General features: G+C 44.7%; 1 protein-coding gene across 1 annotated transcript in view; it reads right to left on the bottom strand.

The window, feature by feature from the left end:
- The window catches only part of ADAMTS18 (ADAM metallopeptidase with thrombospondin type 1 motif 18), a 148,497-nt gene extending 125,182 nt beyond the window's left edge, over positions 1 to 23,315 (bottom strand). Inside the window, exons 1-3 of the mRNA XM_073582822.1 lie at positions 23,004 to 23,315; positions 22,777 to 22,855; positions 9,658 to 9,974 (exon numbers count right to left, since the gene is read on the bottom strand). Coding sequence (XP_073438923.1) covers positions 9,658 to 9,974; positions 22,777 to 22,855; positions 23,004 to 23,177 — 570 coding nt within the window. The 5' untranslated portion in view covers positions 23,178 to 23,315. The remainder of the gene's footprint in view (positions 1 to 9,657; positions 9,975 to 22,776; positions 22,856 to 23,003) is intronic.
- Positions 23,316 to 26,159: the final 2,844 nt, after the last annotated feature.

Here is a 26,159-nt window from a genome sequence, read left to right as displayed (position 1 = left end):
GGCGGTATACTATAAGAGCATACGAGGGTTATCGTCACCTGGTGTGTACGGGGGGCGGGCTCTGTTGCTTCACAGAGCTGCACTACCGCTGAACATAAACGCCGGAGCCTGTTTGTGCTCCCAGAGTTCGGCTAAAAGAGCGCACAGTGTACGGCCACAGAACGCTACCCCAAGGACACGGGGTTAGAGTCCCTCTAGGCCCACTGAGCGCGCTGTCGCTGCCACGAGCGCCGCTAAAGACGCTGGCAGTGAAGTGTGGAGCACGTGCACTGAGGCGTGCTTGGTCACTGGTGAGGACCAATGTCCGACTCAAACCCTGAGCTACCTATACCTAAGCCTGGGCGCTAGCAGGCTAGGCTGCACAACACATGCGTACCAAGGGTAGGGGTTTCATAATGAGTTAGTTACCAGATACATTCATACGTGCATAAATCTCTCACACCTTATAGTCTGTAAATACAGTCTGATCCTAGCGCATAGGCGAGCGGCCATGCGAACCTTTTATAGCCACGGGCGTCCGGGACCTTCCTGGCTTCTTGGATTGGCCAATCCAAACATGAGCAGGACCTGAGCACGTGACCCTCGATCTCCAATGGGAGATCACTCCACGGGCATGCTCAGTGGCCCGACATGAGGACTTAGGGTACCGTTACACTTAGCAATGCACCAGCGATCCCGACAACGATATGGATCGCCGGTGCATCGCTAAGTGGTCGCTAGTGAGCTGCCACACAGGCAGATCTCACCAGCAACATAGCAGGGGTGGGGGGTCACTACTTACCTGCCAGACGCGGCGATCCTGACGTCCTCCCGCCCGCATCTACGCGTCGCCCGTCGGCGCCACAGGAATCCCAGCAGGAAGCAGACGACGAGAAATGGTCCAGGACATTCTCGCGCGACCAGAGATGAGCAGCGGGGGAGCCGGTCGGAGGTAAGTATCAGACATAGCGATATCGCTAGCAATATCGCTGCTACGTCACAAAATCGGTGACGTTACAGCGATATTGCTAGCGATATCGCTATGTGTAAAGGGGGCTTTAGTCCCTGGAGAATCTCGCTGCTGAGCATCCTGCATTGTCATAGCTGTGCCAGAGGTGGCAGCAGCAAGCAAACTCACGGAGTTGGCCTGGGCAGAGCGCCGGGACCGACGAATCTGCGGAGCTGGCTCCACTGCGGCTGAAGAAGAATGGGAGACCGCTGGGTGCAAGGCTCTGTATTCCTGCTGTGCAGTGGCAGGAACCTGACGCTTAACAGTTCTTTACTGGAAAAGAGTAAGATTTGTGGTGTGACATAGCTTGAAATCACTTTTTAGACATGCCTAATTCATGCATGCGTTTCTTAATAAAACAGACACGTCTGACTCCACCTTGCCCCCTCATCGGGTCTGGCGTGAACCTCACCAGTCTTGATGAATCCGGGCCATTGTCTTTTACATTCGTCCAGCCATCTGGGGTGATGATAATAATAATAATAATAATCTTTATTTTTATATAGCGCTAACATATTCCGCAGCGCTTTACAGTTTGCACACATTTCATCACTGTCCCCGATGGGGCTCACAATCTGAATTCCCTATCAGTATGTCTTTGGAGTGTGGGAGGAAACCAGAGTGCCCGGAGGAAACCCACGCAAACACGGGGAGAACATACAAACTCCTTGCAGATGTTGTCCTTGGTGGGATTCGAACCCAGGACCCACGGTGAGCCACCGTGCTGCCCATAACATAATGATAACGATAATCATGATCTTATAAAATATGGTAATACTCAGTGAAAAATTGCAATATTTGCTCTGTGAAAAAATGCTCACCGATTGCGCGATCGACAAGAATTTGCTTAATGGGTATTGATCAAATCTTTTACATTGACTTTCATTATATATCTCATGTATACTGGTCTAACCTATTCTTTAGCAAACAAGACAGGTGTAAAGACAAGTCATCCCAAAAGCTGTAAAAATGGGTGAAAAATGTATGGTTATTGTAAAATATGTCTTTCGAATGTTAACAATGACGTTTTTATAATTTTATCTTCACCCCTTACTATTTTAAAGGAGAGACTTACTCCTGGGAGACATGTTGGCTTTGGACTACCATATGTATAATTAATTTGATCGGAATTTTAATTTTTCACAGCATTCAATACTATTCTGTTATACAATATATACAGCTTTTTTCCTGTAATAATCTACCTAATTTTTTGATGTTTGAATCTCAGAGACAATCCAAGAAAAACAATGGCAGTCGATGTGAATGTCCCTTTATAGTCTCGCTCTCTAATATTGCAGAACAAATGTTATTCCTCCCCTGTGCAGTGTGGAAGGGAAGCAAAAATTAGTAGAGGGGAAAAAATTTCATTATTTATGGCTTGTGAATTGAGCTATCGAGGAATAGTGACATTTCAAGGGGACTGAAGACACAAAGAGTTTCCTTGATGCCACTTATCGTAAATCTGCACTGTTCCCAAGCTCTTTTATGGGTCAAAGCTTGTAAAACAACCGTAGAGGATCTGTAAACTTGCTCCTAAAGTACTTTCTCATATTCACAACAGTTGTGACATTGGCTTGTCACTTGTAGTTAGACCCATAAACTGCTTCCTACAAGAGCAAGTTGTAACATCCCAACTCTTTGATAAAAATTCTTCTACAAATGTCATTGTCCTGGACTTTCAGGTAAATCTGTAAAGTGTTTTTTATGACTATAAGTCACGTGGACAATTTTCTTTTTGTTACTCTTGTTTTGTAAGGAAATGTCTTCCAAAAGATGAAAAATAGGTCTAAACCTAAAACTTTCCTAGGATGTTCTACTTTGGCTTTCACCTGGTGATTCAATCTTCATTTCGGTAAGGAGGGGGCACCAGGAACTGTGGAAGGATTAAATCACAGTGTGTAACAAATCCAGAAGACCACCTGAGATGGTACAGAACGACCGGCATGGCAGTCTTTAGATGATTTGACGCATGTTGAAGATAATTATTTCAAAGAAGGTACGCAAAAAGCTAAATTACAATTCTAGAAGTCTACAAAAAAATTCTATATATAATATTAGGAGATAAGTAAAAATTCATTATTTGTCCTAGAACTATCCTTTGTATGCGCTGAATGCTATAAAATTGAACCTTCTGTGGAGATATTTCAAAATATTTCCATTTCGGGCACCTTTGGGATGTTAAAGTTGTGCTATGATGCCAAGTGAAACACCGAAATCTCATATGGAAATAGTGGCATAGAGATGAGACCAGAGACTGTATACCACCTTTACTTTATTCTTCCATTTACTTTTTTCTTTTTCCTTAGCTTGTCATGCCTTTAGCTTCCGCCCACCTGTCACCTGCATTATAGGTTTTGCCCTTTCATTTGTCCCTTGTAACACCCTACTGTAGGATCAGTAAGTCCATTTGGTCTGATCCCACAGAAGAGTTACTGTAGAATAAATTGCTAAAAAACCTTACAGCTGACCATGATAGGAAAATGCCAGGAGGTGCAGGGCATTGTAGCTCATTGTATATACAGTAGGGTGGCAAATCCACAGTACTCCCAGAGTGCCCATGTTGACTCCTGTCCACTGGCAAAAAAGTGCCTACCATGAAAACATGAGAATCCGAACTGGAAAACGGAACAATGGAAGAAGAAGGCCAAGTCCGTTGAATCACATGTTCTCTTACATCACATGGACATTCAAGTACATGTGTGTGATCTGCAGAAAAGATGGCACAAGGATACATTGCGGAAAGAAGAAAAGCTGGTGGAGACTGAGTGATGGGGTGATTTTCTGCTGGGAAATCTTGTGAGAGCCAAGAGCCCTCCATCATGGTAGTGGTATATTCTAATGGTAGTGGTCTCTTTTAAAGGAATAATGCCCCCTGCCACATGGCATACATAGTTCAGAAATAGTTTGAGGAACATAACCGAGGTGATGACTTGTGTTGTCAAATTCCAAGATGTCAACCTGATCAAGATTTGAAAGATCCATAAAAGCCTAAGCTTACAAATTTACAGAACTTGGATGCCCGTTCAATGTATTTGGAGCACCTCCTGGCTCTTTCTCAATAAATGATGATAAGGATCCGGCATGTCTGGTTATGGACTGCAGATCATTTTGTTCTTAGCAAGATAAATCGTCAGTCAAGGGTTCTAGCAGAGTCTCTTTCATAGAGAACACAGGAACGTTTGGCAGAGAATGGGCTCCTTTGTATGGAGAAGTCGGGAGAGACTGCTACTGGCCAAACGATTGACTGAACCATAGTTTGATCAACAGATATCTATTGGGAACCCCTAAAGAATGAGCTACTAACAAAGTACCTTCAGTGGTCTTCTGGAACCCATGTTACAATGGGTCACAGGTGTTTGGGGATCTACACAGCGAATTGTAGACACAGACAGAAAAGGGCCCTTGTGAAAGAACAGTGTATGGGCCATTTCCACTCTAGTAGAATATTTCCACAAGTGGAAATGGAACGAGGCACCCTTACATCTTGGTCCCCTGTGCGGCTGTGTAGGTTGCACCAATGGTATGTCTGCCCCTGTACACAACATAAGGCAGCAGGTTTTAAACTTATGGCTGCCCAGTAAATTATCCCTCATGGGTCATGGCTATGGGTTGGGTCTCCCTAGCACAAATCAGTGCACCATGATTAACAACAGAAAATACCACTTGCCTTAGTGAGCTATTAATCACTGTGCACTGTGTCGTAACTTGAAAATTGTGGCCCGATGCAAAATATCCAACAGGATGCCCAGCTTATCACAGGTCTTTAATGATAAAGTTTTCATATGTGCCAATGGGAACGTTTGACTTCCCTAAGCTTCAGGATCCAGGTACGATTGCATCCCCTGCACCTATTATAGTTACTCCCTTGATTGTGCACTTGTAACACTTGTAGAATTCTGTGTGGTTCCTCTGTCACTGTAAGATCACTCATCCTAGCAACCCCCTCTAAATGAGTCCTTTCACCACATAGCATTCAATACAAAGTATTAGAAGACAGCAGTGAACTGAATGACTGAATCATTTGGGTCATCCAAAAATTAGATCAAAGAGACCCTCGCAGTCTATTGAAATGCAATTTCTTCTAAGTCCCATTGTGGAAACTGGAGGCTTGAAAGAGCCGGGGTCCTTGCAGTTTTATTGTTGTGAAGCTACTGCTAATGAAAGACACAAAGAAAAGATAAGAGCTGCCAACTGAATAAAAGAACCACCACTTCCACTTTAATTGCATTGAACAAAGGAGAGCTGGAAAGAGGGGGCATCCAAGTGACAAAAGTAATTGGTGTAAAAAGGATATTGAAGCCATTCAATCTTGGAGATATTGTTCAGACTGACAGTGTGATGGCTAAACTTGGCCTCCGACAGCATAGTCTGCTGGGCTGATCATTTTCCAAATGCTACACGGACACTTTTTAACTATTGACTCCCTAGATGTGTCGAAAAGGAAATCCTCAGGAAGAAATCTGATAGAAGAAGAGTAACCTACTGGAAGGTGAGAATACAGGATGCTTTTAATTATGCTCGTTCATCAGCATCCAATTTTCTCGGGAAGCTTAAACACATCTCATCATTAGATAATTAGCAAATCTGCACCCTGTGGAGAGGATTCCAGGGATGACATGATTAAATGGGCTGACACCTTCTTACCATAAGATACCTGGTAACTCTGCAGACTAAACAAGAATAGAAAAGGAACCGTAGTGAAATCATTGGACAATCAACCTCCAATGAAGGTCTGAGCTATAGAGGAAACCAACCTTTGAAGGACCATGCATATTTTTCTTCCCAAGCCATGGTCCACAGAACTCTTTAGAACAATCTCTACATTAATTTGGATAAAAGGCTATATGGACAATCCAACCTTTGAAGGACCATGCATCTTTTTCTTCCCAAGCCATGATCCACAAAACTCTTTAGAACAATATCTACATTAATTTGGAATAAAGGGCTATATTGGCAATCCAACCTTTGAAGGACCATGCATCTTTTTCTTCCCAAGCCATGGTCCACAAAACTCTTTAGAACAATATCTACATTAATTTGGAATAAAGGGCTATATGGGCAATCCAACCTTTGAAGGACTATGCATCTTTTTCTTCCCAAGCCATGGTCCACAGAACTCTTTAGAACAATCTCTACATTAATTTGGAATAAAGGGCTATATGGGCAATCCAACCTTTGAAGGACTATGCATCTTTTTCTCCCCAAGCCATGGTCCATAGAACTCTTTAGAACAATTAATTTGGATTAAAGTATCGATGATATATGGATTCTTTGCCGTTGGTTTTTTTGATGGAGTACTTTTCAAAACAACAATGATAAAAACTATTGCATTTGTTTTGGACGCCATCAGATCACAAATCATGGTTCCTCTAAGTGAACTCTTAATATATATCTTATACAATAAATCCAAAACTAATGTTATATCCTAATGAGGTCATCAGTTGAGCTAACCATAGAAAGACCGACATTAATAATTTAGTAGAACCAAAAGTAAAGATGGTGAAACACATTATATAGCAAGTGATTACCAATTTTATTTGAAGGAACCTGGTCCAGCGCTCGGGTTAGTATTCCGAGGCCACTGGACCAGAGAGAGACCTGCGAATGTTCTCCTACCTGCCGGCATCTATGGTTCCTCTGTTGACTAAGACCAAGCAGGACATCAGGCACGTGTTGTGCCCCAATTATGACATAGCACAGGTCCTACTTACCAGAGGCGGCATTAGCGATACCAGCAGGTAGGAGGAGGTCTGCAGGGCTCAGATATGGCAGCCATGAACTACTACCAAGGTGGCATCTGGACAAGATTTCTTTTGCATCAACTCAAAGAGGAGTAAGCCACTGTCAAACATCTCTGGAGACAACTTGGCTAATTAATAATAAAAGGAACGGGCTTGTTGATATACGACATGCCCCTTCCTTCTTTTACCCAACATCTACTGTTGGCCAAAAGTTGGGAAAGCCCAAATACATGAGATGGTTGGAATCAGCAAGTCTGGCCAATATATATCTATCTGCTCACCTAATTTAAACTGTTGCTAACCAAACACTTAGAGTAGGAGGTGAGCTGTGACATCACCTCCTGTAAATGGTGGATCCTGTGTTGCCTATTGTACATAGAGGTGTTATCTGTCATTGTACAGGAGGAGGGGAGCTATGACATCACGTATTGTGAATGGTGGATCCTGCGTTACATACTGTATATAGAGGTTTTATCAATCATTGTACAGAAGGAGGAGGAGGTGAGCTGTGACATCACCAACTGTGAATGATGCATCCTGTGTTATATATTTTATATAGAGGTGTTATCAATCATTGTACAGGAGGAGGAGGGGAGCTGTGACATCACCTATTGTGGATGGTGGATTCTGTGTTATCTACTGTATATAGAGGTGTTATCAATCATTGTACAGGAGGAGAAGGTGAGTTGTGACATCACCTATTGTGAATGAAGGATCCTGTGTTATATATTGTATATAGAGGTCTTATCAATCATTGTACAGGAGGAGGAGAAGGTGAGCTGTAGCATTGCCTATTGTCAGTGTTGGATCCTGTGTTATCTACTGTATATAGAGGTGTTATTAGTCATTGTACAGGGGGAAGAGGTGAGTTGTGACATCACCTATTCTGTATAGTGGATCCTGTGTTATCTATTGTATATAGAGGTGTCATCAGTCATTGTACAGGAGGGGGAGGAGGTGAGCTGTAACAGCACCTACTGTAATTGGTGGATCCTGTTATCTACTGTATATAAAAGTGTGATTAGTCATTATACAGTAGGAGGAGGAGGTGTGTTGTGACAACACCTATTGTTAATGGTGGATTCTGTGTTGTCTACTGCATATACCGTTATTACCTTTCATTGTAACCGTGCCAGTTATGAAGAGAATGCTGAAAAGCCTGCACAGAACAGGAAATGTGTATAATAATAGTAGGCCTAGTGACTAGTATGAATATTTCAAGATTTCTCATGTGTTTCTTTTAGCATAGATATTGATAAAAAGTAAAATAAAAAATTGAAAACATAAAAAATACATTTAACATAAAAGCAAAACAAAAAAAAGCAATAGGTCATTTTCTGATAAGACAGTCCAGTGATGGTGTTGCTTCCTGCTCTTGGGCAAATAAATAGAAATACTTTGCCTGTTGACATACAAACTAAGATACAAAGCACAGGAGGAACCAAGAAACAAAGTGATTCCTAGAAACTAAAGGAATTCATCAATGAGATAAAGGTGAATTCCCCTCTTCTAAAAGCAAAAAAAGCAAACAAGCAGCAAAAACAAGCAATCCCTTTACAATGGGCTACCATTTCTGGTTCCACACCACTGCATATCTGAGAGCCAGGATGAGACCAAGGAATGCGGGAATAAATTACTAATTGAGCTGTAAGAGCACAGCACCACTAAAGGTTTTGATTTTGCGTCACAAAATCCACTTCCCGTACACTGTTAGGGTATTTTCAGTTAACAGAGGGGTTGAACGATACTGAAACTTTAGGGCATAGAATAACTATCAAGAGCATCTCTAGTTCTCTGTGCATTACGTGGACAGCCTATTCATTTCCATAGACACAGGGCAATACTTCATTTGTCCTGCGGAGGCACTGCAGGGAATGCAAGCACTTGATGCCCAGTTTTCCTACAGATCACTGCTGATCGCTGAGAATTCAACTCATCCAAAGAAGATGGGGGTTAGACAAAGGGATTGCTTAAACCCTTTAATGACCAAAGATCATGTATACTGTATATACTGTATATCTCACCCCACATATAAAGAGAGACTCAGCTAATTTTTGGCCAATGTAAGAAGGTGATGACTCCTCACAGACTACAAACAGACAAGATCAGGTGAAAAGTTTTAAAATCAAAGGGTAATACGTGTCATGGGAAAAATTAGCCTTGGATTTGGAATACAGAAGAATCAGTCAAGCATCCTAAATGTGCCATGGGTGGGGCCTAGAAAATGGTCCTATCATTTTGAGAACAATTTCCATTGTTAATTACCTGTAATCAGATACTTTGTCTTTCTTTCAAATAAAAAAGGTCTAAAGAATGTTTTTTTTTTTAGAATTCATGTTAATACATTGATAGAAGAGCATTTGCCCATCCAAAAAAAATCAAATGATAGACATAAAAGGGGTCTTTTAGCGATTAAAAATTGTTTTATGCATCTGCTTTTTCCAGAAACAGTGTCATTCTTGTCCACTTTCACTTGAATGGCACTGAGTTGCAATACCCAACATGACCACTGGACTAGTGCGGCGCTCTTTATGTCAAACAGCAAATTTTTGGGGTCGAATGGCCAACACGGTTGATATGGAGCTCCATGAAAGGTTTGCCTGACTCAGATCCAGATTCAAAAGTTTGATGATGGAGAGGACGGAGAGACACCGAGTTCGAAAACTCAATACTCCATGGACATGGAGATGGTCGCGTAATCCCTCCGAGCGCTTTTTTTTATAAGAAATGCATTTTCTATGTAAAAACCTACTGTTTCAGCGATCCCTACTGAATTTTCCAGTGCTGGAAGTAAACTGAGAAAGTTCTTTATGATTACCATAAAAGTTAAAAAAGTTTCTGCCAACTTTTTAATGGTAGACCATAAAAATATAATTTGTCAATCATTATTTTATGGGAGACTAAAGGTGTTTTAAAAAATTGACTTACCATGCCCACACACGTAGATAAAGCCACAGAGGAGTTCTTGAAGTTCCTGATAAATCCCTGATAAAAACAGGACTCCACAGTCTGTCCCACATCTGTTAAGGATCCATCTTTACCTAGGACGTTCACAGCAAACTGGCTTGACAGCAGTGAAGAGGGCTGGAGCTCCAAGTGTAATTCCTGTCCAAATGCTGAAAATCTGTAGTGCAAGGAAGACTTTGAACTTCGCGTAGATCTCTTCTTCCGACTACTGTGCAAGATATCATGTGAGATGTAGGCTCCATTGGAGTCTACTTCCACTGGCGTAACAAAGACATAATCTGAAGGTTGAGAAAGAAATATATCAGAAACATCCACTGATCTTTTGCTCAAGTAAAGTGTCGCCAATAAATATTTATATTTACTATCAATATATCAAGTATATCTATACTCACCTCTAGTGCTGGTGTTCTTCCAGTGGTGTTGGCATTGGCTCTCCCGGGGATTCCATGACATCTTTATGTCACTCAATCCCTTCGCCCTTTCTTCACTTTTCTCTCCTTCGGACGTAATTAACATCCAGAGTAACTGAGAGGGAAACCACAGGTCTCACTTCCTCCTGATGTCTGATCGGGAGAGTGAAACTAGCGCTGATTGGCCACAGGGATCATGTGACATAACGATGTCACGTGAGCCCCGGGAGAGCCAGTGCCGACACAGTTGGAACAGCATCAGAACCAGAGGTGAGTATACAGTAAGTGTTATTATTTTACTGGGGGAAATATAGGGATTGAGAAGGGATTGTCCAAGTGGTGAACAATCCCTCTAAGGATCCGGCATATCCAATTTTTAACTGTCTGATCCTTTTGTTCTCTTGAAATAAGATGCCACCACAAGAGTCCAGCAGTGGCTTTGTCATAAAAGCACACATGAATGTTTGGCCGAGCGAACGTTCCTGTGAAAGGAAGAGTTGGTTGAGATAGCGGCTGCCGAACCATCATTCGGTCAACAGTTATTTAACGTGTATTAGGAGTTTAAGGCTTACCTTGAGTCAACCACTATATTTGAGCACCATCTGACTGGACCAGCTGGTAAAAAATTGACAATTTAGCTCTAGTCAAATTCCTAATTGTTTTCTTATAGGGTGAGTGAAGAGAGTTGGCCCCATAGACATTATATTATTGTTGTCTGACCCTGCCAAATTCAATGGTAACTGCTGATTTTCTAATGTGTATGGGGGCATTGGTGGCCACAGACAGAAAAGGGCAAAAACACAAAAACAATATATGGGTCCTTTGCAGTCCAACAGCTCATTATAATGCACAATTCCACCTACTTTAAAAGTGGAAATGTCCCCCTTGACCTCTTGGGCCAGATTCTTACTTAGGCTGCCATTAAAGGTGTCTGGTAGCAGTTTTCTCCACTCTCCAAATTATAAACACATGCCCATTCAACCAAAAAGAAGATGGACATGCATGAGGGTACAGAGAGATAGAGATGGGCTCCAAGAGCATTCAAAGGACAGCTATGTAAGGTGTATGGGATCAGGTTTGCAGATGAGATAAAGTAGTATTGATCCTAAAGATCCTAAACAGACAAGCAGCATCAGATACTAGAATTGGGGAAGGGCAGAGGTTACTATTTCCTGAGCTCATATTGTTCATCATCATTGGAAAGGAGATCTGAGATAAGAAGAGTTCAGTGGAAACAAGGAAGAGGTTGAGCAAGAAATACAATGGATGGAAGCTACCACATTCAAGAAAAGGACAGGACATTGTGGAGGCACATTAATGACTTTTTATTTTAATTTGGTGTGTTCCTATCTGGAGTTTTTATGGCAAATTAACAGGATGTGCCAAACATGAATGATAGATACTGAAGAAGAGCAAAACGATTTGCACAATTCTGGTCCAGGGTCGAAATTGGTACTCCATGGCTGCCAGTCCAGGGTCTGAATGCTGGCACTTCTGACATATACAAAGCATGTCATGACATGATTAGAAGATGCCATGCTGTTGAAGGGACCATGTAAACAACAGAGGCGCACTGGATGCTGGCAATCGAGAGCCTGCCAAGGAAATTCGTACAATCTTGGTCCGTATGCCATGGAGAAACAATGTGGAATCCAGGTAATGGTCCTGCAAATCTTTTTGCTCAACTCTAACAGTTACACATCCCCCCTTGGAAACCTGCGCCTATATATGCGGGGCCCACCTGCATGCTGTCAGGAATGGAAAGGTGGTCGTGTATGTGCTGCTGTCTCCATTCATTTTGATGGGAGCTCTGAAAATTGATGAACATGTTTGCATTCTCTACATTTGTTTGTTTGGGGGGTCTCTATTCTTGAGATTTATGCAAGTCTCAGAGATGAGATCCATATAAAAAATTTCCTGCTTTAAGCAGGGGGTTCGACCAGACGACCCAGAGATCCCTTCCAACGCTACAATTCTATGATTCTATAATTCTATGATTCTATCAGACATTCATGGCATATCCTGCCATCATGAGGACAACCATTTTAAGATGTGCAAAGCTCAATATAAGATACTGCTCGAATGAATGAGCTATCACTGTAATGAGCCTTGAGTAGATATTTCTCCATTGTAAATAAACAATGGAGGTTCCTACTTAAAGATGTTGTCTAGATAAGATCACAGTCCAGGTGATAACTTGTCGATTGATGGGGGTTCAACCACAATTGAACCTTGACCGAATGGCACTTTGATTCCCATTAAAACGGAGCAGCATTACCCATGCTCGAATCATTCCCTATGGTATTACCAAGTGTTGCGCTCAACCTTTTCGAGCAGCCCCATAAAGATTGAGTGGAAAGCAGTTGACATCCAACCTGCTGCTCCATTTTGCAACAGGAATAAAAATTCACCTATATACAAATCGGTGCAGGTCACAGCAGTCGGACCCCCACAAATTAATTAATAAGTTATCACCTATCTATCCTGCAGTAACACTGGACAACCCCTTAAATGATTGCAATCAGAGATCTTGAAAGTCGAGAGGAACTACAACAAAATTCAAGCAAACAATCATTACTCTATGAATAAGTTTCATTGAATAGGGAAATAAAAATGAATGACTGAAATCAGTCCATCATGTAGTATGTGCCATGGTATGTACTCTTAGTAATGTTGCAGCTAATTCTGCAGAACAAAAGCCGCTTGGGTCTTTCTGATGCTGCTGTTCCTCGAAATGCACATTTGACAACTCAATCAAAACAATAGAGGTCAACAAGGGATTCCACCATTATGTTTTTTGTACTTGCATAAAAAGAGGATTAGTCAAACTTAAAGACTTTAGAAAGAACGATTACAATAAGTCCTTTAGAAAAAAAAACATTTGTCAGCACCAGGGGGTTACACTGATTACCCGTTCAGCACAATACGAGTCAGCAAATAAATGATTTAAAGGGCCTGCTCTGTTCATGCTCTGTCTATCAAATATATTAGCCCTACTCATACATAATGATCGCGCGGACACGGACATCAACTATGACGGCTTAGAGAATGTTAATTGACTAGTTACGGTGGGATCATTTCATCCAACCTCAACCCAACAAAGTTTACAGATTCTACGTAATGTTTCCATCTTTATTGATTGATGTTTTGAAACAAGTGGTCAACAATTCCGAGACCAATGGTCAATACAGGTTTTACAAGATAAGGCTGATTGGTCAGATGGGTTTTTGAGTATTTAACCTAATGTTATGATCTTCATGGTTGGCCGCACTGTATAAAGATCAGTTCTGTTGCATGGTCTAACGATGTCTATGCACATTAGGCATAACTCGGCAGAGTTCATTTTATCCGTATTAGCTACCAATCCAATTAATATTGGAATTTCCCAACTCTATTCGTATTTTGTATTTTGACATGCTAAATCTGTTTATTTATTTCTTTAGTCAGAGGTGACCATTATTTCCTATGCACTTTTGGCTGATCCAAGCTTGTATATGTATATTGAAACTTGGATGAGTAGCCATGAGCTGAAGAAGAGTTCCTTCTTGGCATACCCATAGTATTTGGCAAAAATGCAGATGCAGGTTCTATTTTCTGAGATGCACACCTATCTCTAGAATAAGAATTCCAGAATCTCCCCAGACTGGCTGGCATCTGACCAGCAGTGAGTGGAGAGATGGTCATGCAAGTGCTAACTCTCTCTATTCATTGCTATGGGAGATAGGTGGAGATACGTGCAAACTGCATCTGTCAGACAAGTATGGCTGTTAAGGGCTGGCGGAACACACCAAATAATAAGATGGTATTTAGCTGCGTTCGCAGCCCGAGGTCCACCGTGCAGAGGTGTTAACTGCTGCTCGGTAATGGCGGACGCGATATGGCGGTGCAATAACAGCACACACGGGGTTAACCTCACCCAAGGTGTACCGAGGCGAACTCTTATGACTTAGAGTCGCACTACCGCAAATAATAGATGCCGTAGCCTGTTTTCGCTCACAGAGCTCGGCAGAGTAAGCGCTAGCGTAACGTCACAGGACTCAGCCCTTAGACAGCAGGACTGAAGTCCCTCTAGACAGCTAGCGCCAGGCACCGCGACTGCGATACCAACAGGGATCAAATAAATGGCGTGTGCAAGTGTGCAGACGGCCGGTATGCACTGTGGCCTACAGGCTAGCCACTAGCAGGCGCTGACTCAGACTCTAAACCCTAACAACAGACGTATCAAAGGGTAGGGGTTTCATAATGAGTCAGACACCAGATACATGCATCCATCATCATACACACCAAACTATTTGAGTCTATCTTAGCGCATAGCCGAGCGGCCATGCGAACCTTTTATAGCCGCAGGCGTCCGTGATCCTCCTTGCTTCTCGGATGGGCCAATCCGAACACGAGCAGGACCTGAGCACATGACCTTTGATCTCCAATGGGAGATCACTCCACAGGCATGCTCAGTGGCCCGACATGAGGACTTAGTCCCTGGAGGATCTTGCTGCTGAGCAGCATGCATTGCCAAAGCTGAACCAGGGGTGGCAGCAGCAAGCAAACCCACGGAGCTGGTCTGGACAGAGCGCCGGGACCGACGAGTTTGCTGAGCAAGCACCTCTGCGGCTGGGAAGGAATGGGAGACCATCGGAGGTAAGGCTCGGGATTCCCGCTGTGCAGCGCCGGAAATCCGACGCCTAATATTACCCCCCCTCCTAGGGCCCCCTCCTCTCTGAGCCTCGCTCCGCTCAAACTCTGCAATGAGAAGAGGAGCGTGGATATTCTCCACCGGCTCCCAGGTCCGGGCCTCTGGACCATGACCCTTCCAATCCACCAAGTAAAACTTTTTGCCCCGCATCACCTTGCATCCCACGATGGCATTGACCTCAAACTCGTCAGACGACAGATCTGATGTTCTGGCAGCTGGCTCACAAAACCGGGACATGTGAACTGGCTTGAGGAGAGACACATGAAACGTGTCCGAGATAGCCAAGTGTGGTGGAAGGGCTAGACGGTAGACCACAGGATTAATCTGCTCGAGGACCTTGAAAGGACCGATGTAGCGTGGTGCGAACTTAGCGGATTCCACCCGTAGCCTGATGTTACGGGCAGAGAGCCACACTAAGTCGCCAGGGGCAAAGGTCAGAGCAGGGCGCCGGTGGGTATCAGCGGAGGACCTCATTCTCTCCTTGGAGGCCCGGATAGCATCCTGCGTGCGGTCCCAAATGTCACATGCCTCCACCGCCCAGTCTGCCACCCTAGAGTCGGTGGATGACACGGGCATGGGCACGGGGACGCGCGGATGCTGACAGTAATTTAAGAGAAATGGGGTCTGACCGGTGGAATCGGCTACCGCGTTGTTCAAGGCGAACTCCGCCCACGGCAGTAAGGACGCCAAATCATCCGGCCTAGCCGAGACAAAATGTCGCAGATATGTCAACAGGGTCTGGTTGGCTCTCTCCACCAACCCATTCGTCTCGGGATGATAGGCCGAAGAGAGATTTAGCTCAATGCTGAGCAGAGAACAGAGCTCTCTCCAGAACCGAGAAGCAAACTGGGGACCCCGGTCGCTGACAATCTTATCCGGCATGCCGTGTAGGCGGAAAACATGTTTAATGAACAATGCCGCTAGGCCTCGTGCCGACGGTAGCCGAGAGAGTGGTACTAGGTGCACCATCTTGGAGAAATGATCGGTGATCACCCAGATGACGGTGCTGCCACTGGACTTGGGCAGACCCACCACAAAGTCCATACCAACCATCTCCCAGGGCCTGTCCGCAACCGGCAGAGGATAGAGTAACCCAGCGGGCCGCTGCCGAGAGGGCCGATTCTGGGCGCCAGAGACGCACGCCTGAATATAGTCCTTGACGTCACGGGCCATATGCGGCCACCAGTACGTCCTCGCCAGTAGTTCAGTGGTCCGTTTGATCCCGAAATGACCTCCCACTCTGGATGAATGAGCCCACGAGAGGACCTCCGGTCGCAGATGGACAGCGACAAAAGTCTTGCCCGGAGGTACAGACTCAAGAGCAACCGGAGCCATGGTCCTCAGGCTCTCCGATGGGACTATCAGTCGAGGCTCCTCCTCCTCCTCTGATGACACCACAGAGCGAGAAAGAGCATCGGCTCGGACGTTCCTCTCCCCGGAGAGAAAATGTAGTGTGAAATGGAATCGGGAGAAGAACAAGGACCATCTGGCCTGACGAGAATTCAGCCGCTGAGCCGTCTGCAAATAGACCAAATTTTTGTGATCGGTGAACACCTGGAAAGGATGGCGAGCCCCCTCCAGGAGATGTCTCCATTCTGAGAAGGCCAGCTTCATTGCTAGCAACTCCCTGTCCCCGATGGAATAATTCCTCTCCGCCGGTGTGAAGGTCTTGGAGAAGAAGAAGCATGGGTGCTTCCGACCTTGCGAGTCCTTCTGGAAAAGGACCGCCCCAGCACCGACGGAGGAGGCATCCACTTCTAGAATGAATGGCTTATCTACATCAGGGCGATGTAGAATGGGAGCGCTAGCAAAATGGGACTTAATGGAGGCGAAAGCCTTGGAGACAGTCTCCGACCACAGTTTGGGGTTCGCACCCTTCTTGGTGAGGGCTACCACGGGTGCAACCAAAGTTGAGAAATGGGGAATGAATTGGCGATAGTAATTTATGAACCCCATAAAGCGCTGCACCGCTTTGAGAGAATGGGGTTCCTGCCAATCCATCACCGCCTGTAGCTTGGCAGGATCCATGGCCAAACCCTGGGCTGAGATGATGTAACCCAGGAAAGGCAAGGACTCCTGCTCAAACACACATTTCTCCAATTTGGCATAGAGGGAGTTGGCTCGCAGGAGATCGAAAACTTTGCGAACATCTCTCCGGTGGGAGTCAATATCTGGAGAAAAAATAAGAATATCATCCAGATAGACTACTACCGAGGTGGCAAGCATATCCCGGAAGATATCGTTCACAAAATCTTGGAAGACGGCTGGGGCATTACATAGCCCGAAGGGCATCACCAGATATTCATAGTGCCCATCTCTGGTGTTAAATGCCGTCTTCCATTCGTCCCCATCACGGATGCGAATCAGGTTATAGGCTCCCCGCAGATCAAGCTTAGTAAACACTCTCGCTCCCCGTAGCCTATCAAATAGTTCTGATATCAGGGGCAGAGGATACTTGTTCTTAACTGTTATGGCGTTAAGTCCCCTGTAATCGATGCACAGACGTAATTCCCCATTCTTCTTTTGGACAAAGAAGAATCCCGCTCCTGCCGGGGACACCGACTTCCTAATGAATCCCCTTGCCAGATTCTCCCTGATATACTGCGACATGGCCTCTGTCTCTGGGAGAGATAGGGGGTATACTCGACCCCGGGGAGGCTCAGCGCCGGGCAAGAGGTCAATAGGACAGTCGTAAGGGCGGTGCGGCGGAAGGATCTCCGCCGCCTTCTTGGAGAAAACGTCTACATACTGCCGATATGGCTTGGGAAGCGAGGAGAGATCTGCAGGAACCTCAGAAGTAGCGACCTGAATGCAGTCCCTCAGACACCTACCCTCGCAGGACTTACTCCAAACGAGGATTTTCCCCGAGGACCAGTCTATGTGGGGAGAGTGGGCCCGTAACCAGGGAACCCCTAGGAGGACCTGGTCGATACCTTCTGGCATCACAAGGAGAGACAGCATCTCCTGATGAGACGGAGACAGTGAGAGTCTCAGTGGAGCCGTTTGGTGGATGATTAGGGACGGGAGTGTCGCCCCATTCACCACCCTAATGGTGACTGGCTGAGGTAGCAAGACCAGAGGGACTGCGTGTTGTTGAGCGAAGGCAGATGACATAAAGTTGCCCTCCGCTCCAGAGTCCACACAAACCTCCACCATCAGAGTGGAGGACTCAAACTCTAACGCCCCTTTAAACAGGAGCTTGGAGGAGAAATTAGCTGTGTCTAGTAGACCCCCTCCGATAACCACTAGACGGGGGAGTTTCCCGGCCGCTGTGGGAACAGGTTAGCGTGGTGCCCAGTCTGCCGACAACGGAAGCAGACTGGGGGTACCCGCATGGACCGGACCCTGGACCCATAGCGGGACACCTCCATGGCCTCTGGAGGCTCAGGCAGTGGGCCGAGGGGTTCCAGCGGTCTGGCAAAATTTGGAGCCAACTTATAGCGTTGGTGGGACCTGGAGCACTCCAACCCTCGCTCAGTGAAGCGAACGCAATCCGGGTGGAGACTGTAATGAGCTCCTCTAGGGTGGTAGGCACCTCCCTGGTGGCCAGGGCGTCCTTGACATGATAAGCCAGGCCTCTCCAGAATATGGGTATGAGCACCTTATCTGGCCACTCCAGCTCAGAGACCAGAGTTCTGAAGAGGATGGCATACTGGCTGACCAAAGACGAACCCTGGTTTAGCGCCAGCAACTGGAGTGCCGTGTCATGTGTGACCTGAGGACCCAGGAACACCTGTTTCAGAGCGACCAAGAAGTGGGTGGCACTCTGTACCAGGGGATCGCCACGCTCCCACAGTGGAGTGGCCCATTCCAAGGCCCTGCCCGACAGGAGGGAGATGATAAATCCCACCTTGGCCCGCTCAGAGGGAAATCGTGTAGCCAGCAGCTCTAGGTGAATGGAGCACTGACTCACGAAACCCCTACACGAAGCACTATCCCCTGAGAACTTCTCGGGCAGCGGGAGGCGGGACAAGGTCGGGGCAGGACTGGCCGTGGAGACACTAGCGACAGCCTCTGTAGCTGCCTGAACGGCGACCGAGGTAACATCCGCAGCTGAGGTGGAACGCTCTAGCGCTGCCAACCTACCCTCCAGCTGCTGGATGTACCTATGCAGTCATTGTTCATCCGCCATTATCGGCCAGACCCTGGCGCTAAGATAATGTTAAGGGCTGGCGGAACACACCAAATAATAAGATGGTATTTAGGTGCGTTCGCAGCCCGAGGTCCACCGTGCAGAGGTGTTAACTGCTGCTCGGTAATGGTGGACGCGATATGGCGGTGCAATAACGGCACACACGGGGTTAACCTCACCCAAGGTGTACCGAGGCGAACTCTTATGACTTAGAGCCGCACTACCGCAAATAATAGATGCCGTAGCCTGTTTTCGCTCACAGAGCTCGGCAGAGTAAGCGCTAGCGTAACGTCACAGGACTCAGCCCTTAGACAGCAGGACTGAAGTCCCTCTAGACAGCTAGCGCCCGACACCGCGACTGTGATACCAACAGGGATCAAATAAATGGCGTGTGCAAGTGTGCAGACGGCCGGTATGCACTGTGGCCTACAGGCTAGCCACTAGCAGGCGCTGACTAAGACTCTAAACCCTAACAACAGACGTATCAAAGGGTAGGGGTTTCATAATGAGTCAGACACCAGATACATGCATCCATCATCATACACACCAAACTATTTGAGTCTATCTTAGCGCATGGCCGAGCGGCCATGCGAACCTTTTATAGCCGCAGGCGTCCGTGATCCTCCTTGCTTCTCGGATGGGCCAATCCGAACACGAGCAGGACCTGAGCACATGACCTTTGATCTCCAATGGGAGATCACTCCACAGGCATGCTCAGTGGCCCGACATGAGGACTTAGTCCCTGGAGGATCTTGCTGCTGAGCAGCATGCATTGCCAAAGCTGAACCAGGGGTGGCAGCAGCAAGCAAACCCACGGAGCTGGTCTGGACAGAGCGCCGGGACTGACGAGTTTGCTGAGCAAGCTCCTCTGTGGCTGGGAAGGAATGGGAGACCATCGGAGGCAAGGCTCGGGATTCCCGCTGTGCAGCGCTGGAAATCTGACGCCTAACAATGGCGTTTACTATAGATGATTCATAAAAGTATCTCATAAGATAACCACTTAGACCGGCAATGTCTCACTGATATCCAAGGGCCCGAATGACTATCTTATGTGTATCAGGACCTCCTGATTCTCTACTGACAGATGATTGCTGGACAGTGGACAAAGAAAGACTGGGCATCTCGAATTTGCCTCATCCTGTGTTGAGAACACATGCATGCTCAGTCAAGCATGCATGAGTATATTGGGTTAAGAAGAATAGTTATTGGGCGAACAAGCGACCAACAATGCAAAGATGAGTGATTCTCTTTTCACTGTCATATTCCAATGTCTACACCGGTCTATGACAGATTGTTTTGTCTTCTTTGCCTGGCAGCCTCTGCCTAGTATCTTGGGCACCTCTGGGGCTTATAATGACCAACAATGTTATTACATCATGGCATAACAATGTCTTAACATCTCAGGTAGGCCTAGAAAGCATCAGAGGCACCCACAAAGCCGTTATGGGATTGGAGGAAGTGAAAGTAAAGACTGGTTGCAACGGACGGTCGAAGTGGATGCTGGAGAAGAGTAGTGGGAATCAAATGCTCATCTCTAATTGATGGTGTTAGGGGCTTGTAACATCCGTTTGTTAAGATCAATGGCCGACTTTACGATGAACAATGATTACTGTGAAATATTCTCCCAATTCTCACATATTGGCACACTGGAAGAATGCCCATACAATCCAATGCTTTCGTGGTCATCTTTACCAACATGTCCAGTCTCAACACGATTAATTTGGAATTGTGAGCACAAGGAGCACAAGGAACATACAACGTCTATGGCAGGCACCATGAGTACAACATGCCCAATGCTTGCCATGGCCATCACAACTGAAATGAGTCGCATGTTGTTCTTTCCAATAGCTTCCAAAATTATCAATCAAAAGACTGACACTCATTTGACCCAAGGTCGGAAAGTCCAGGTGTTAAATATAATGTTAAAAGAAGCAAAGCCAATTACTGATCTTACTTTGAAAAGAAATGGAAGAAATTAGGGGAAAAAGTTATGGTTGGCTCTACTCTACAACTCAAGCCAATGGTCATCAAGAAGGATACAAATGAGGACAAAAGTCTGATGGAAGAGATCTTGATGTGTTATAGTCCTTGGTCATATTGTTTATTGGTCTACTGTAAAAAAAGCCCTGTGGTAATGTCCAGTGGGTCCATTCATGTATAGCCCTATACCCACCAACATTATAGTTGAAGTGGTGTTGGGGTCAATCTTCTGTCCCTGACATTTTTAGTTTATTTCAATGCCTATACAATGTTTTTGCATGCAGTTAGGGCCCCGTCACACATAGCCCTGCCCTGCCGGTAACGCTGATCGCTGTAGGAAACCGCTGGACATTTCTTTTGTCGCTGGTCTCCCGCTGGCCAGCACACATCGCTGCGTGTGACAGGCGGGAGACCAGCGATCTGCTGGTAACTAACGTACACATCGGGTATCTAAGGGACGCACGTCCCTTGGATACCCGATGTGTACGTTAGTTCCCAGCTTCCTGCATCAGCGCGCTGGTAACTAATGAACACAGCGATGCCGCGCGCTCGGCATCGCTGTGCTGATCGCTGGTGAAGCTGTCTGTTTGACAGCTCACCAGCGATCACATAGCGACTTACCAGCGATCATGACACGTTGATATCGTTGTCGGGATCGCTGGTGAGTCGCTGTGTGTGACTCCAGCTTTAGACTCTCAGGGAATACTAGACATATTTATATGCCATATGCATACAGTATATAGTAATTTGACTGTAGTTAATGCTACAATAAATGAATAGCTGAGGTTCCCAGACCGGATCTGCAGTAAGCAACATCTGCAAGAGAAGGGAATTCCTTTGCAACCCTGAAAGGCAATGCTGGCTCATAGTAGGCACTAGACCTGTCATTAATTCATTATATCACAGAGAGAGCAGGACTTTACAGCCCCACTGTGAGGCCTAGTCATTAAACTTGACAGTAAATTAATCCTGTCAATGCCGGGCAGGCATGAAATACCCTGAAAGGGTTACACGAGAAAACATGTTTCTCCAAACCTCTTTTTTTTTTCTTTTGCCTTTTTTTTTTAACTCTTTTCTAAGTTGGAGAACAAGATTTGTAGAAGCAACTTCAAGAAAAAATTTAGGAATTTCCTCTTATCTGGAATCTGATTTTTAACAAATTGTTTGAAATTTGCAAATCCAAAAATTTCACACAAAAAAATAAACGCATGAAAAAAATCGGCATTTTACTTAGTTTTGGTGGACTTTATATATACCTTCTATATTATTATCTAAGAATATTTTTTTTTTCATTTTCTATGACTGTTTGATGTGCGAGAATAATGGTTAATTTGGTTTTGGAACTTTTAGAATGTATAATTAAGATATAACATAAATATTTTGGCAAAAATTACACATTCACTTTATGTTTACATATATATATATATATATATATATATATATATACACACACACACACACACACATGTATATATACAGACATATACGTATATATACACACACACACATATATGTGTATATATATAGATATATATATAATATATATAATTTTTATTTATTTATTTGTAAATATTAAGGTAAATATTATAAATAAATACATTTAAAAAATACACATATAATTGCATAAAGTTATTTTTATGCTTATATTATCTCCTTGGGTGCCACATCACAAAGCAGATTTAGTTTTAGTTTTACGGAAACCAACGTACATTTACGATAATATATTTACCCCCGACTAACCTATTTAGCATATTAATAAAAAATAAATAAATAATTATAATGGTAAAAATATGCAAAATAAAAGGGGAAAAAATGCAATATTAAAAAAATTAAAAATCAGAAAATTTTAACGCACTGATACGAACCGTGATTAATTCCTGGAAATCCGCCATCGCTCGCCAAGGAGGCAGCGAAAGAGACGCATAGGCAGTAGAGTTGAAATGTCTGAAAAAGACAAGAACAGATGATATATAAGTGATAGATGTGCATGGAATTTAAAATATATATACAGTATATATATATATACAGTATATATATATATATACATATATATATATATATATATTTGGAATACAAAAGTAAGTGAACCTGCCTTGTCCAAGCTTCCAATCCACAGGATTGACAAAAAAGGCATAGAGGTGCATTGCAGGATGGTGACAGGTAAAGTCCACAGGAGGAGAATAAAATAATCCATCTTCTGCACAGAATGTAATCCTATATCTGCTCCGAGAGGCATGCAGAGCAAAAGGCAGGATGTCCTCATCATCTTAGAGTAGGTGGCATGTTGGCATCCAGGGCATGTAAGGTGCCTCTTCTTGCCAATGATCTCAGGTAGTGGAAGGAAGAGACAGTGATTGCACAGATCATCTTAACCCCAGACTCGGCTTCATGCAGCAGCATTCCCAATAATACAATGCACTCTACAGGCAGCATAGGATTTTGTCTCCGGGCCCCCTCCTCTGTTCACGCCTCCTAGTGTCACTCAAATACATTCCTTGAAATGTAGCATATACTGTAACAGCAGTGTTACATTTTTTTCTTCTATCTTATACAGTAAGTTACAAACTTCAAGTTTAATGCAAAGGGAAGAACAAAACAGAACTGAACTGCAAAAATTTACATTTGGAATTTTTTTTACTATAGCATTTTATACACTTATTTATATAAAAAAAACTACGGTAAAATCATAAGGCAAGAAATGCATGAGGATGTCCAATAATAAATATATTATTATTATTTATTTTTAGATCACCACCGACTGCATGGTGACGTACATGAAAATGGGTTATATACATGATACAAATATAGATTACAATGGCCAAACTAATAGTGATAAACTGGTGCAGAAAAGAGAGGGCCCCTTCCTTGCGGGCTTACAGTCTACAGGGTAACGGGGAGGAAGATAGTAAGTTGGAAGGTTGCAGCAGCTCCGTTGGTAGTGAGGTGGCAACGGGGTGAATGCAGGTTGTAAGCTTTTTTGAAGAGATGAGTTTTCGAGTTCTGTGTCGAGGTCTTGAATGTGGTGGATAATTGGACATGTTGGGGCCCAATGTCCTCAGGATGGAGGACATTCGGGAGAAGTTTTGAAGGCGATTGGATGAGGAACGTATAAGTGTGGAGGAGAGAAGGAAGTCTTGAGAGGACAATAGACTACATGTGGGAGAATATTGAGAGATTAGTTCAGAGATTTATGGAGGAGACAGATTATGGATGGCTTTGTAGGTTAGTGTCATCAGTTTAAACTGGATACATTAGGGAATTGGAAGCCGATGAAAATATTTGCAGAGGGGAGAAGTGAAAGAGTGGTGAGGGACAGGTGGATTAGATGGGCAGTAGAGTTAAGAATGGACTGGAAAGGTGCAAGGGTGTTAGCAGGAAGGCCACAAAGGAGGATATTTCAGTAATTGAGGTGAGAGATGATGAGGGCATGCACTATCATTTTAGTAGATTCAGGGTTGAGGAAAGGATGGATTCTGGAAATATTTTTGAATTGAAGGTGGTAAAGGCTTGGATGTGCAGTTTCAAGGGCAGGGCAGCATCGGCGGCCGACTACCGGTAAAATGGAGAGCGTGATTTCATTTATTGTGATAGATAGATCGGATAGGGGAATTTAGTGAGATGGAAGAAGGATGATGAGTTCAGTTTAGTCCACATTGAGCTTAAAGAAGCAGGAAAATATGGCTGATAGACACTCAGAGAGGTGACATCTCAGCCATTATATAAGTGACTTTTTACAATGATTTAATTTACTTTTAGGGGCTCCAGTTTCCTTGGCAGCAGAAACGGCATAAGTCACAGTGCTCATCATCTTTCCTCCATTTCACAGATCTTTCTTACCTGACCTAACACAATTAATGACATCACGCTTTCCCCTGTACCAGAAGTCTGCTGCCTCGGAGTAACCTTTGACTCTGTCCTGTCCTTCAAACCGCACATCCAAGCTCTTTCTACCTCCTGTCGCCTCCAGCTTAATAATATTTCCAGAATCCATCCTTTCCTCAACCCTCAATCTACTAAAATGCTTGTGCATGCCCTCATCATCTCCCGCCTCGATTACTGCAACATCCTTTTCTGTGGCCTCCCTGCTAACACCCTCGCACCTCTCCAGTCCATCCTTATCTCTGCTGCCCGACTCATTCATCTCTCTCCCCACTACTCCTCTGCAAATCTCTTCACAGGCTCCCATTCCTTCAGCATATCCAGTTCAAATTTCTAATACTGACCTACAAGGCCATCTACAACCTGTCTCCCCCATATGTCTCTGAGCTAATCTCCAGATACCTTCCCTCACGTAATCTCCGGTCCTCCCAAGACCTTCTTCTCTCCTCCATACTTATTCGCTCCTCATCCATCCGCCTCCAAGACTTCTCCCCAATATCCCCCATCCTCTGGAATTCTTTGCCCCAACATGTCTGACTATCAATCACATTTGGATCCTTCAGACGGAACCTGAAAACCAACCTCTTCAAGAAAGCTTACAGCCTGCAATGACCCCGCTACCTCCTCATCACTACCGGAGATATCGCCTCAACCAACACGGGAACTGCTGCAACCCCCCAACCTACTGTCTCCTTCCCCACCAACCTGTAGAATGTAAGCCCGAAAAGGCAGGGTCCCTTTTGTATCAGTTTGTCATTGTTAGCTTTACTGTAAGTGATATCTGTAATTTGTATGTAACCCCTTCTCATGTACAGCACCATGGAATCAATGGTGCTATATAAATAAATAATAATATTTCTTAGGCACCGGGATTCTCCCTCTGCACAGGAGGAATCCCAAGCCATGTCTTCTCCTGTGGTCTCCCATTCAGTCTTGGCCGCAGCGGATCCTGCTCAGCTGAGATGTCGGTATCATATTGCTCAGACCCGTGCTGTGCGATTGATTGCTGCTGCCTCTCCAGGTTCAGCTATAGCAATCAACAGCAAACAGCAGCGAGCAGTCATTCCTGAGACAAAGTCTGGGTTTCGCTCTACTGAGCATGCTCGTGAGGTGGAAACCTCTCATTGGTGGTCGGCGGTCACCTGCTCAGGTCTTCAAGCAAGCCCAGATTAGTCCACTAGCAAGGTCCTGGCAGATTGGGATCTATAAAAGAATCTCATAGCCGCACGGTCGTGCTCTAGTATAGACCATGTGGTGTGTGTGTTGTATGCACGTATGACTGTCTCTAGTGACTGACTCATTATGAAACCCCTACCCTTGTTACACATGTGTTGTTCAGCCCTGCCAGTTAGAGCCTAGGCTGATAGTG

This window comes from Dendrobates tinctorius, unplaced genomic scaffold, assembly GCF_039654945.1.
Source record: "Dendrobates tinctorius isolate UK_male_01 unplaced genomic scaffold, ASM3965494v1 ptg000009l, whole genome shotgun sequence".
In the NCBI taxonomy this organism is placed as follows: domain Eukaryota; kingdom Metazoa; phylum Chordata; class Amphibia; order Anura; family Dendrobatidae; genus Dendrobates; species Dendrobates tinctorius.
The sequence above is the reverse complement of the archived record's forward strand: the minus strand, read 5'-3'. Positions and strand labels throughout refer to the sequence as shown.